The sequence below is a fragment of the Sylvia atricapilla genome, chromosome 5 (genome assembly GCF_009819655.1).
Source record: "Sylvia atricapilla isolate bSylAtr1 chromosome 5, bSylAtr1.pri, whole genome shotgun sequence".
NCBI classification, from domain to species: Eukaryota; Metazoa; Chordata; class Aves; order Passeriformes; family Sylviidae; genus Sylvia; species Sylvia atricapilla.
Window position 1 is genome coordinate 39,362,277 of NC_089144.1, and position 13,667 is coordinate 39,375,943.

The 13,667-nt window shown below is 35.4% G+C and overlaps 1 protein-coding gene across 1 annotated transcript in view; it reads left to right on the forward strand.

Moving 5' to 3' along the window:
• Window positions 1–13,667, forward strand: part of ACSS3 (acyl-CoA synthetase short chain family member 3) — a 66,411-nt gene extending 52,744 nt beyond the window's left edge. Inside the window, exons 12-16 of the mRNA XM_066319227.1 lie at window positions 6,845–6,926; window positions 7,894–8,016; window positions 12,471–12,570; window positions 12,649–12,824; window positions 13,089–13,667. Of these exons, the coding sequence (XP_066175324.1) occupies window positions 6,845–6,926; window positions 7,894–8,016; window positions 12,471–12,570; window positions 12,649–12,824; window positions 13,089–13,154 (547 nt within the window). The 3' untranslated portion in view covers window positions 13,155–13,667. The remainder of the gene's footprint in view (window positions 1–6,844; window positions 6,927–7,893; window positions 8,017–12,470; window positions 12,571–12,648; window positions 12,825–13,088) is intronic.

Genomic DNA, 13,667 nt, shown 5'->3' on the forward strand with positions numbered 1-13,667 from the left:
TGCGCTGCTTACAATGCCAGCTGTGCAGAAGTGGTAAACTGCTGCTCTTGGTTGTTTTTATCTCAGACTAACTCCTGGTAAACACTATTTGTGTCTGCTTGAGGCCTGCAGTTTTCCTAAGTATGGTATTTAAAATACCTATTCTTACAGCAGAACTTCAAATTTTAAGTTCATCCAGCAAGAGCCAGATAATCTTGAAAGGTATTTCTTACATCTAATTACTCCAACTTGCTGCCCAGAGTATGTTCTTGTCTTTACTGCCAGCTGATACCTGTTCTGATTTTTTTTCCATATAACCATAATCTCTGCTCTTTGAACAGATTATTCTTGGATAAAAACCTCTTATACATGCTAGTTTGCCTGGACAATGCAATAATATTTCTGATTTCACAAGTCTTTTCAGGATAAAGTAATTGAAAGCAGTGTCAAAACATTTGTGATAGAAAGATAAAGAAAAATAAAAGTAACTGCGGATCATGAGAGTGGGCTTGTGTGAATTGTTTTAAAATTTATATGTATTTATTTTTGAGCTAGAATTTTTGGACATAAAGATTCTGAGAATTAATTCTGAAGTGAAAATGGTTGCAGCAGTGACCTCCATTTCTATTAACAAGAGCAGTCTGGTTTAAGTGACACACTTCTGCTTGCATTGTTCTTGCCTGCCTGTAATTAATGCACAGTTAGAAATGTGTATGTATATATGTAATTTTGATTAGCCATAAGAATTTTCTAGGCTGTCTGTTGTCATAAGGAACATTAACAAAGAGAAATCCCATGTAAATTCCAGTTTTCGTCTTTTACATTGAAAATATCACACACCCATTATGTTTATTTTTTTGAAGCAGTCATCAGCACTGTCTCATTAGCTAGCATTATTCTTGTTATTCACCACAACAGGACTGCATTTACCTTGTGCTTATTCTTTCCAGACAGTAAGTGACTATCATTAAATTTGCTGCTGGACCCTAGTTACACTTCCTCTAGTGTTTGTATAGTTAATTTTGTGCCATAATAATGGAGTTTTACAGTGTGAGTATTTACAAATTTGCTTTAGCGATCTCCACTGCATGGAATCACATAAATATGTTCTGTATTCAGCAGGAGGTGAGACAAGGTGAAATTTCAGAATCACTGCATCATACAGTGATTCTGAAATGCCTTAGTTGCACTGGTTTAATTGCATTTAAGAAAAGTGGCTGTGTGAGAAGCTCTGTAAACTACGAACGTTGGGGAATTTTTTTCCTGAATTTAGAGTGAGTGAAGGAAGAGGAAGAAAAATCAAAATGTTCTAAAGGAGTTAGAATGATTCGAATGATGACCCACTCCATTGTATTGAGTAAAGTCTTGCAAAGTTTTATGTACAGTGCTTTAAAAACTAAAATACATTTGAAAATATATATTCATGATAAATTTTAAATAGTAAATATTTATAAAGAAATACTAATGATAAATTCACAGGTTTTTATGATTATACATTATAAGTTAGCTAAAGAGAAACATGACTGTACTTCCAAAGCAAAAACCTTAGAGTGAATATCCTTTAGTAGAAGAGGTGTTATTCAAAGTAAGCAACCCATTGACAATTTTCCTATTTGTGGTAATGTGATATATATTACCACAATATTAAATTACCACATAATTAAATATTATAATATATTTAATTTATATATAAATATTATAGTATTTACAATATAAATATTATAAAATAATATTTATACATTATTTAGTGAGCAAGTAAATGTTCAATAGAAATCTTACCAATTCAATATTTCTTACAATGTATTAAAAAGAAAGTCAATATCTGTGTTGGAAGGATGAAGCAACCTGAAGCCAGGATTGTAGTTATAGGGTAGTTATAGAGTTATAGTGCTCAATAACATGCTAACCAAGAGAGCTTAAAGGAAAGAAAAGGGAAAGGAAAATATGCAATCTTTTCCAGCACAGTGTAGTACCTTGTTATTTAATTTAAAAAACTGAAGTAAGATCTTGTAGACTTGATAAGTCAACATTTGGACATTCCAGCTGGGATACACCCATGGGAAAAGTCACAGCTCTCTCTGTGCTCTCCCACTGGAAGAAAAGGAGGCATTGACAGTATATGTTCTTGTAAGCAAGGGCTATACAGCTAGGTAAAGTGAAAATTTGCTAGATCTGTAAGATGAAAGGCCCTAAAAAGCAGTGACATTCAAAGGAGCTTTTTACCTTACAGTGGATAAACTTCTGGATTCACAGGATTTTTGAATGAAAGGTAGCTGCTAGTGTAACTAATCCAGCAATATTATTCCTTGTTATTCAGTAGGGAAACTGAAGAGGAGCCAACATTATTGTCAGTAGATGTGATGTTAGTACATCCATTGATGCATTATGCTTGATTCTTATGTCTGTATTTCAGAAGACTATTGAGAAAATGACTAGATTTTGGGGAAAATATGAGTGAGAGTGACCTGAGTGCTGGAATCCACATGGTTTAAAAACCTTGGTATGTAATTTGCCCAAAATTGGTAAAATAGTAACTTTTTCAAGGCCAGGAAATACTCAGAGGACAGAATAATCTCTGAGAGATGGCTGTTTAATCTAGCATAAAGAAATTGGAAGCTGAAGATGCATTCAAATGAGAAATAAAACAGTTTTAGCAGTGGAAGTATTAAGACATTGGAATAAATTCTTGGGAGTATGGGGGTTTACTTCTATAGTTTTAGATCTAACCTGGATGTCTATTTTAACCAAAGGTTGTGGGGTTGAGGCAGGATTTAGTAGATGGCATCTTTCAGCCTGTGTTATATGGAAGGTCAATTTAAAGAACCTGTGGAAAAGATTTGTCTTCCTAACAGCCTTCTACATGTTTATCAGCTTTGTCTTTTCCCTTTACAGATAAAACAGTAAGTATATCTTCCAATATCAGAGCAGTTTGTTAAAAGATGGTTTTTCTAGCAGATCTCTGGCTGACTATATGTAAATACCATTTGAACTTTCCTTCCTTTGAATTTTTTCCAAGCACTTTCACTAGTTTTTGATGGCTTTTTCTCTTTTCCCACTAAAGCAAAATCCACACTGAGATCAACTACTTTTGTGACCCCTTTCAGCTAACTAAAGTAATATTTCATGCAGACTGATGAATGTCTCAGTTCAAGATCCTCTACTTTTCTCCACCCTTTTTCCTGTGTTGTTCCTAGAGTCTGAAAAAGCTTCCAGATGCTTTTCAAACTTGCAATCAAAAATTTTTATAAGAGTGATACTTATGCACAACACTGCATAAATGCTGAGTAATAATTATAGCTGCCAGTCAAGATTATTTTGTTCCATTCAGAAGCCCAAACTTATTTAACAGTGGCTTATATTTTCTTTGACTGTAATGAAGAGCTTGTGAGTATCATTGCATACCATAAAATAAAAGGATGTATTTTCTGAATTCCAGCAAGGTAGCATCTCCAGGAATTTTTTATTTCTTTTCAGAAATCTGCTTTCTGTGTAAATTCTCTTCTGAGTTCTCTGTCTGTAATTGCTTGGTTCCATTAACAAGGAATCTTACACCATTTTGATGAGTAGCATTCTGAAAGGATGTGCTATGTGGGAGTCAGATTTTTGGGCTAATCTGAAGGTGAGCTGTTTTGTGAAAGGTCTACCACTGTTGTCTGAAAAAATAAATGAACTGTGAAACAATGCTTAAAAAACCGAATAATTACTGTAATTTAAAATTCTGTACAGAAAAACAGTTACTGTTAAAGTACTACAGAGTTTGTGGTGCTGTCAAGCTCATTCATTTGTCTCTCCAATTTATAATGAAATTACTTGCTTATCTTTGTAAAATGTAGCCAGAATGAATCTTTGTTAAATGAACCTGTATGATTTAAATCATTAATTTACACAGTTTGCTTGGTTTCCCTGATGCTGTTTTAAATGAGAAATAGGCTAGGATCTGTATTCCTGTACTTCAACAATTTTAATCTTACTTTGACTGGAATAAATGGAGAATAGCATAATTTGTACTGCTGTTATTGTGCTGGTAATAGATAGCTACAGAAATATAGTAAATATGTCCCAAAGAGAAACCAAGCAAAGCAACTTCTTTGTATATTGTGAAAATGATAATGAAGGAACCTACCCACTCCTGTCTTGGCCTTCTGTGATCCTATCCCTTGTAAAAGGAAAGCAGGACTGTCTGAGGGGCAGTCATGCTTACTTATGCAGACCTGGCATTTTTACTCAATATACCTCTTAGTAAAAATATCGCCAAAAGATCTTGAGTATCAGGTTTTAGAGAAGGAGGCAACAGTTTTTAAATGCTGAGTTATTGTGGGTGTGTGTTACATTTTCTAGGGAAAAGAGAGACCCAAATCAATCATCTCATTATGTTCCTTTTTTTAAAATGGAGAGGTTGATAAAAACAAGAAATGGCTATTTCAGGTTGCTATTATTTTTGGACAGTCTCATTGTCTCTCTTCTGGCTGCTTGCATGTACTTATGATCCAGTTTTGCTCCCTTTGGAATGTATATGGCAGCATTCCTACTGACAGCAGTGGTTTGAAGGTATATTTTAATTCTGATTTAATTCAATACACATCATGATCTGGCAACCTGAATTCTACCTTTACTAATTTGCATTTGCACAGCACCTAGAAATTCTACTCAGTCATGATTCCAAGAACTCTGCTCTCATCAAACAATTGTATGTGCTTATTGCTCTGGAATTATTGTGCCTAAAAGATTGACACATGGAAGAGGGAATTCACTTTTTGCATAGTGGATGAATGGAGTTCTACTTGCAAGCAATCTTTCACAGAAAGCCATAGAAGCGTATTTTCAGATGTTGTTTCAGATATGTGCTGTAGAGATACTTGTGGTAACCACTGATTTAAGCAGTCTGGTTTCCACAGACTCACAAAATATACTCAATGGATGTATTTATCAATACACTTTTCCTAAAAAACCCCAACAAACAAGCAAAAAAACCCCCATCAAACTGGAATATGAGAAACCCCTGGTCTCCCCAACTGAAAAAAAAAGTCCAAACAAGGACAAGAAAAACAAATAGTGAAAGTGAGGGTTGTATTTTTGGTGATATGTTCCACACTTCTCTGTTTAGATTTTTAAACAATGACAGAAAGGAAAATGCTTTTCAAATTTCAGCAATAAAACTGTTTTTTCTATTTAGTGACTAACTGCAAAGTACTGAATAGAGCTGTGTGGAAATTAAGGACTTTATCAATATGAATTGTTCTTTCTCTCCCATCACAAAGATGTTTCAGACTGCTAAATAAATTTTGCAAAATTTGCAGTGACTGAGGTGGTTATGAATTGCTGTACTATTAGCAACCTGGCAACAACCATAGTAACTGCCATTCTCTGGTGGCTTTTCTTGAATCTAAACAAGAGATTTTTTTTTTCTTTTAAATGCATGCATATACAAACACCAGGATCAATATATTGTTTTTCTAATCTTTTTTTTCCAAATCAAAACTCCATGGGGTCATGTTTTTATATCACAGAGACACTTACTAAGCTTGAAAGGCTTAAAATAGGGCAGTGAATTTCTTCCAGAGGGGCAGCAGCCAGCCTGCCCTCCTGAACCCTGGGTAACTGCCTGGGAAGTGTCTTGGCATTTCTGTCCATACCTTCACCACACTTTCAAGGAATGTGATGTTTGGGATGTGTTGAGCCAGAACCCTCAGAGAAAAAGCAGTAATATTTATAGTAGTATATTCTATTATGCCAGCTGACCTGAATTAAGCAGGAAGAACAAGGATTGTAGAAAATCAGGCATTCAAATCATTACTGGATGATATGACCTTTTCAATGTAGTTTGTACTGTTTTTACCATAGCTAGGATTTTTTTAAAGTCTGTTTATCTCTCTCTCTCTCTCTCTCTCTCTCTCTCTCTCTCTCTCTCTCTCTCTCTGTATATATATATATATATAAAACTACTCTCTCTATATATAAAACTAGAACTATTCTTTTTGTAAATGTAATCTTAGAAATGCACATGTCATAGAACTGGTGGCACCTGTTCTTGTGACTGAGCATCATAGGAGACTTCCAATGACACCAGAATTGCTATACTACAAAGTACTGTTCCACTGCTGGACATGTTACCTTCTGGTGTCACAGGGATATTATCAGTAGAAAATAAAATACCCCTGGCTAAATGTTTGTTAGTTAGCAATGAAGGCATATGCTAGTAAAATCTGTGTTGTGCATTTATGATTTTATAGTAAATAAATATGTTTACGTACTCATTCTCTCTCTGTTATTACGGGTAAATTTTGTAAAACTTGTGTTGATATGCCTGATACATATCTCTCAGTATTTCCAATAGTATTATGCACAGTTTAAACAGAAAAGCATTTTTATTCAGATTGTTAGGACTGAAGTCCTTTGAGTTTTATCTTTTTACAGAAACTGAAGATCTGTGTGTCTGATAATTCATCTGTCTATGCATGTGTGAGTGTTTAGGGGTGTTAGAGAAAGAGAGACCTCTAATAATGTAGTTGCTTGTATAATAGTGTGTATGCAAAAATTTTGGACAGGTACTTAAGTCTTAGAAATGTTAAAAGCTAAATGCTGTTAACATATTTATAATACAGTATATAGTGTTTACTAGACCAAATATTATTTTACTGAGGTGCTTGTACTATATAAAAGGTAAGGTCTGGATACTGTGCAGAGCTATATGCATATGATGACAATGATATGTAGTCTTTTTTGTCGGTTACCAGCATATTATTAAGCTGAAGTATCTCCTGATTGTGTAGATAATGATTATTTATCAGAGTATGAATGGAGAGCATGAATTGTATTTGCTATATCTGTTTTTCTTACTACTTTCTCCTGCTCTTTTCAATTTAAGGTTGCCTTTGCCTCCTGGAGCATTCTCAGGTCTTTGGGAAAATCAAGAAACATTTCAGAAGTTATATTTCCAAAAATTTCCAGTAAGAATTATAAAATCAATTATTTAAACTTCTGATAATGCTTCAGAACTGAGTGATAATAGATCTAACCTGGGAAACAGTTTATCATAAGTTGTCATAATTTCATTGGAGGTCTTTGAGATATATATATATTTAATTAAAACCCTTTTTCACCTATAAATCCTTTTTCACCTATAATTTCAACTCTTGGTTATGCTGCTGTTTTTTTAAAGATCTGAAATGGAAGAAGTAAACCATAAGCTTCTGAGCCAAAAAGTCATTTAATGTAATTTGATCTAAGATACAAACCTGCAACCTTGCACTAGCACAGCTTCAAATACACTCCTCCTGTTGGCATGCCGCCATGCTAACTTGGTATTGCTCCAAAATGCACACTTGTCCACTGTGCATCTGAATACACTGGAGCCTCCTTGCTGCATTACTTATGTTTCCTTGTCAGATGAAGTAGCCAAGGATTGGCTTACTTCTTTCCTTGTAAAAATAGGTAGATTGGCCCTATACAAATATTCAGAATGGAAGATTTGGCTCAATGAAAGTAAATGAGTGAATTGGTCATGCAAATTATTTTTAGTGTGCAATTGCATCATGATGACATTGTATGTTTGGATATGGCAAACAGGAGTATCTTTAGGAGCAATTTCACAGCTGTAATTATATTGCAGCAATTCCATTCTCCTTGTGTAGATCCAGGCAACATCCTTCTCCAAGCTGTCAGGGATCAAAGTAAGCAGAGCTGGAAAAAAGTCAGGGTTTGTCTATTTTTTTGTGTTCTGTATTAATAAAGACAACAAAACCTTTCTGGAAAGGGAGCCGCACAGGATAATATGATATAAAAATGATGACAAATATTACAGAATTAAATCTTTCAAGCACCAAAAGCATATATAATTTGAAACAGATCTATTTTTTTAATGTTTGGGTTTTGTGATAAATTAATGAATGTTGTTTTTCATTGTGTTGTATTTAGGGATATTATGACACTATGGATGCTGGTTATATGGATGAAGATGGCTATCTATATGTTCTGTCTCGAGCTGATGATGTGATCAATGTTGCTGGACACAGAATTTCAGCAGGTGCAATTGAAGAGGTTAGCATTGCCTGACAACAAAATAGAAGAGTGAGAGATGAATAAAGCAAGCTGAAACTGAAGATCCCACATTTCATCATTACGTCTCAAAATCTCACACAAAAAGATCTCTCATTTTGTTTCTGCTTGTTTTGTTTGCATTTCTGTTGAGGCTTTTCCCCAAAACATTTCCTGTTTCAGGTTCTTCCCATTAAGATGCTTTCCAGAAACATAACAAATTTAGTCAGTAATAAGCAGTTTGTACGATGGGATTGGTAAGGCAGGGATAATTTGGTATTTGAAGGGGGGGTTGAGGGGCAGTGTGGTAGGGTGGAAGCATACCTTTTAGCTCCAATAACGTATTTATTTGGGAATACATTAGGATAGTGTAGTGTCAGCGTGACAGGTAGTTTCACCAGCTGCTCTAGTTACTTAGGAGTAGAAACTTTCTAACTTTTTTTCCTAGAGTGCTCAGTGTGCTCAGTGCTCCTACAGTGCTCAGTGTTGCTGATTTTTTTTTTTTCAGAGATTCACATTCAGTGCTTTTTCTTGAAGAAGACTTCAGAGTTTTTTGACAGCTGTTTTGTCTCTTATTATATGAGCAGTGCTAAATGAACAGTGAAAACTTCTGTAAAAAAACCCTGCTGTTAAATTGAAAGTCATTAATGTAATTACCCATGCAACTCAAAAAAGTTGAAAATAGTGCAGTTCATAATAGTGTCTGAATTTCATATCATTGTTCACTCACCTTTCTGGAGTCACTGTGATTGATTGCCAGTTACAAATTTCCCTGATGACATATCAGTTGCTTGTTCAAGGAGTATAGGAAAAGGTATGCTGGGCATGTACAAAAGAAAAATATGCTTTTAAGAACTCTGAATTTAACTGTTCACTGAATCAGAAACTAATCTGTGACTCATTTTTTGGTTTATAATGTCTGTTAGTCTAGTGATTATTTTATTTTGAAGGCTAGAAAACTTAGAAGAGAATAGAAGAAATTCTGATTACACGGAAGTGAAAAAGTTCACATAAACATTAGTCCATCAAGGATCAGTCAGCCAAGGAGCTGAAACAGCTGCTGCCCTGACTTGGGTCTATGGAGATGTAAAAGTACTTTCAGTCTGCTTAAACCTCTTTCCCTTAGAAGTAATGTCTTGTGTTGCCTTACAAAGGCACAGCAGGAATCTCATCCCTAACCCTTACTACTCGACTACTCATGGGCCGAGCTGGGCATTTTCTTTGCTTCAGCTTGAGTCTGAAGCTGCTGTAACAAATGATTAATTGAGTCACCTCCTCTGCTGTATTGCCTTTGGATCCATCATACTGAGCTCAGCCTCTCTTGTTTTTCTCCCTGCTAGTTAGGTCTTTCCCCTAGAAACATAATGTTTCATCACTGTGACATTCTATAAGCTTTTCTATTCACCTTTTGAACAAAGCTAGAAACCGAGAGTGATGCATGCACGGCAAATTGCTAGCTAAATGGGAGAGCATTAAGAAGACCACAATTAGCTCCTCAGTAAGATCAGTAAACACAGAATCAGAGGTCCATTGAATCACTGTGTAATTGACAGTCACCTTGCTGAGCAAGTATGTTATCTACATTTACATTATAGCTGCATTACAAGTTTAACAGGTTTGTCCTTAGTGCTTTGATTAAGTGTTTTAGCTCTGTTATGTTCCACACAATTAGTTCGTTTGTCTAACTGTGGACTATTAGAGACTATTGGAGCTCCATGTTTACTGCAATGCAGTTACAGTTTACTCGGCCAATCAGTGAATGGTGGCCATTATGGGAGCCTCATCTTGTGTGTTGATCCACCCCTCTATTTGGTCTTTAAATCTGTGCTTTCCCTTCTTGTCCCTTCCTGAGGGGGGGAAAAAAAAATAAAAAGGGCAGCTTAATAAAATCTTGACTATGTGAGGCAACAGACTTGAAACTGAGAACTGAGGAATTTATCATGAGAAATCCCTTTCCCCTGATCACAATGTTTCTGTCTGCTGCCACATTTGCCATCCATCCTTGTGCCCAGTATCATACTAGGAAAATCATTTCATTTCCTCAAGTTTTTTATTATTTTAAAATAATTTTTAAATGTCTAGTGCTGTTTCTTCTTCTTTTTAGTTGTTTTACAAAGTTTGATAATTTTAGAATTAGCATTTACTAATTACTGATTTCAGTCATTTGAAGTTAGCATTTGAAAAGTTAAAGGCATATTGATAGAAGTTTGGATAGACTGAAGAAAAATACTACAATAACTACACTATTCCAGCTAACCGTAAGACTTACAAGTAAGTGACAGACTGGAATGACATAAACAAGGTACAACAGCATTTGGCAGCATTTATGTCTCCACCTTAGGAGTCCTGTTGATGCCTGGTAGGTAATTATGATATTTGATGGTAATGCCAGTTTGCTGTAGATCTTTTTTCTCTGTTTCTGTGGAAAACAGTATTTACTGTGGTTGTAGACTTAATAGTCTACTTTTCTGTAATTAATTACCTTTTTCTTTCCTGTTTTTGGTTTGTTGGGTTGGTTTTTTTTGTTGTTATATATGCCTATCAAGTTTCTCTGGTCATGGTCAAGAAGTTAAAGCTGGAAAAAATGGATATTTATAGCAGGAAATGGAATGTGTTACTGAGGCTCTGGCCTGTAAGTGACCAGAGTGCATGAAGTGTGTGTATATAATGCATTGAAACCCTGTAGGGATTTGGACTTGCATAAGATCAATTCCTATATGGTTTGTCAGTGTGGATGCAATGACTTTTGGGCAAAGCAGGCTGCACCTGAATTTAAGTGCACTTGTGTATATTCAGCTTCTTGAAGCAGGCTCTTCTGCCCTTCTAATTCTGGGATCAGCCCAGTGCACTCTTCTATATTTAGCTTGTGCACATCCTATCTAATTCCTGTGAAAAATAATCCAGTTTCAAAAGCTGTGCATAAATGGTCATGCTTCTGTACTATGATAGAGGATCCATCTGCAGTTAGGTCAGTGTTTTCCATTTGCTTTTTTTCTGGCATGGGACATTTCTAGGATCACAGTTTGTGAAATGAGTATAGCTTTTGACAAAGTGTGCTAGAAACACATTGAGCTGATGTATTTTGCTAAAAACTAATTAGTGTGTGTTGTACTGACCATGACACATGGAGTCAGTTTCTACTTCCTCTTTTCACTATAAAGCTTAAGGATGGTGAAATCTGTTTTGAAGATGGGTTGTCATAGACGCTTTGAATTGTTCCTTCCCCTGTGAGTTTCATAAACAGGTCATACAAAAGCCTCCCTTTTGTTAACTGGAACAACAGTGATTCAGCTTTCCATTCTTTCAGGGGTTTTTTTTATTGTCTTCTCTGCACTTTTCCTGTCATTCTCACACCATTTTTTGAGTAGCCAATGCAAATATGGTATTCTTACTTAATTAACCAAAAAAAAAAAAAAAAAAAGTGCCTTTATTCCTTAAAGTCTTCCCACTACCTTTGATTTTGGCAACACAGTATGGGAAATTCATAGCCCTTGTATGCAGAGATAAATTAACAAACGCAATCACATTATGTGGCTTCTGTGTAGGGTCAGGTTAGGTCCTCCTTGTGGTCCAGTCCAGAGGACTGAAAAGCTCTGAGAGTGCTGGTGACAACAAAATGCCCCGAGGCGCATTGAAAAGAGCCAGTTGCTTTGGAAGAGGATTCACAAATGCTGGCATCTTAAGGCCAGCTTTGTCCCGAACTTGGTGACTTATATGTCTTGATATGTACTGAGACATCTTGGTGACTTTTTCTGGAAGTGAGTACCTCAGCTGGCTAATTGGAAGCTTACTTTTTTTTAACCTAAAAAGAGTTTGATATATGTTATTAGTGTGATGTTGTGAAAACATATAGTAGGAATGAGAGAGGCTCTGGTGCAATTCCTTTTTTTATCTCAGGAAGCTGAGACCTAATGTTTCCAAGAGAGTGAGCTGAGCTAGGCTGGGTGCAAGCTGAGGCTGGGCATGTATTTGGCCTTGGTTGAAACTATGTTTTCAAATATGAAACAAAGAATGAAAAAATAAAGAGTCAGAGAAAGTGGACCAATAGGATTTTATAAGTCTGTAGTAGGAGTGCTTCTGTGGCTTGGTCCTCACTCCCTGCATTTGAGTTCCATGTTACTCATAACGTTAGACAAATGATATTTGTTCCAGCAGACATCTTACTAACAATACCAGAGATGTGATGCTCTCACAAAGCTGTAAAGAAATTATCTGTGGTTTGTTCAATATTTCTATTTTGTGCTGCTGAAGTTTTTATTTCTTTTGTTAGTTTGCAAAGCATATATGAGTATATATGAAAATATATACGTGTGTACATCTTCAACACTTGTAATTGGAATCCTGAGGTGTACTGACATTTTGTTTTCAAAATGTAAGAAGAAGTCTATTTTTATACCTTTTTTTTCCACTGAAATGATATCTGTTAGTTCAGTTTAGTTTTCTTTTCCATCCCTCAGTGTATTCTCTTCCATCCTGCTGTGGCAGACTGTGCTGTTGTGGGCCAGGAGGATCCTTTGAAAGGACATATTCCATTTGCACTGTGTGTACTGAAACAAGGTGAGAACTCCCTGATAACTGATGTCACTAACACTTGAAAGTCTCAGAAAAGATAAAGGATATTACCTTCTTCACTAGGTATGAAGACACAAGAGAGTAAGATTTTGAAAGAGATTGTTGAGCGAGTTCGGACCAACATTGGTCCGGTAGCAGCGTTCCAGAAGGGGATGTTTGTGACACAGCTACCAAAAACACGCTCTGGCAAGATTCCACGTTCTGCTCTTTCTGCACTTGTCAGTGGAAAGCCATACAAGGTAAGTTAGAGATGCTTGCTTCAATTAATGAGGCACACATCCACATCCAAAGGTACAACATGGTGGTTTTGATTCTCTTGACTGTTCTGTCCAGGACTTCAGGTAGTACTTTATGGTTTATTTCTATTGCAGATTATCCAAAAGATTTTCATGTCTCAGTGCTTTCCAGATACTTCTTTCTTGATTGCTTTTGAAGTATAACTTTAGAAGAATCTCTGAATGAAATTATCTACTATCACATGCTACTGTATTCTTCCTTTTCAGATAACACCAACCATTGAAGACCCTAGTGTGTTTAAACACATTGAAGAATTGCTAAAGAAAAATTAAATGGGATAATACATAATAACAAGCAATTCATTTATTCAAGTATACAAAGAAGTTTTTTTTTTTTTTTTTAAGAATACCACATTTTAAAAACAAATAGTGATTTGGGACTAAACGTTTTTACTGCAGAAACGTTACTGTGTTCTTCACCATATTGCCAGAGCCACTGACACATGCTGTCAATATATGCTGGTTTTTAAGATGGCTAATAATTGCTAATAGAATTCATACATTGCTATAGTCTTAAAGGGAAGGAGTCATTGGATTATCCATCTTATATGGTGTCATGTAACCTTACATTTCAATCTTTTATTTTATAATGTTTATATGGTTATTTTATAATGTGACCAATAACTTTTGTTTGGCTAAAGCAGCTTACAAAAGATAAAGCCTGAGCAGAGGGCAGCAAAAAAAGAATTGGATTGTGAAAATTGTTGCAGACATAAATTGTTTTTTACTTGTAAATTATAAGCTCTTGTCCTTTAGATTTTTCTAAAATTAAAAATTTTAAGATTA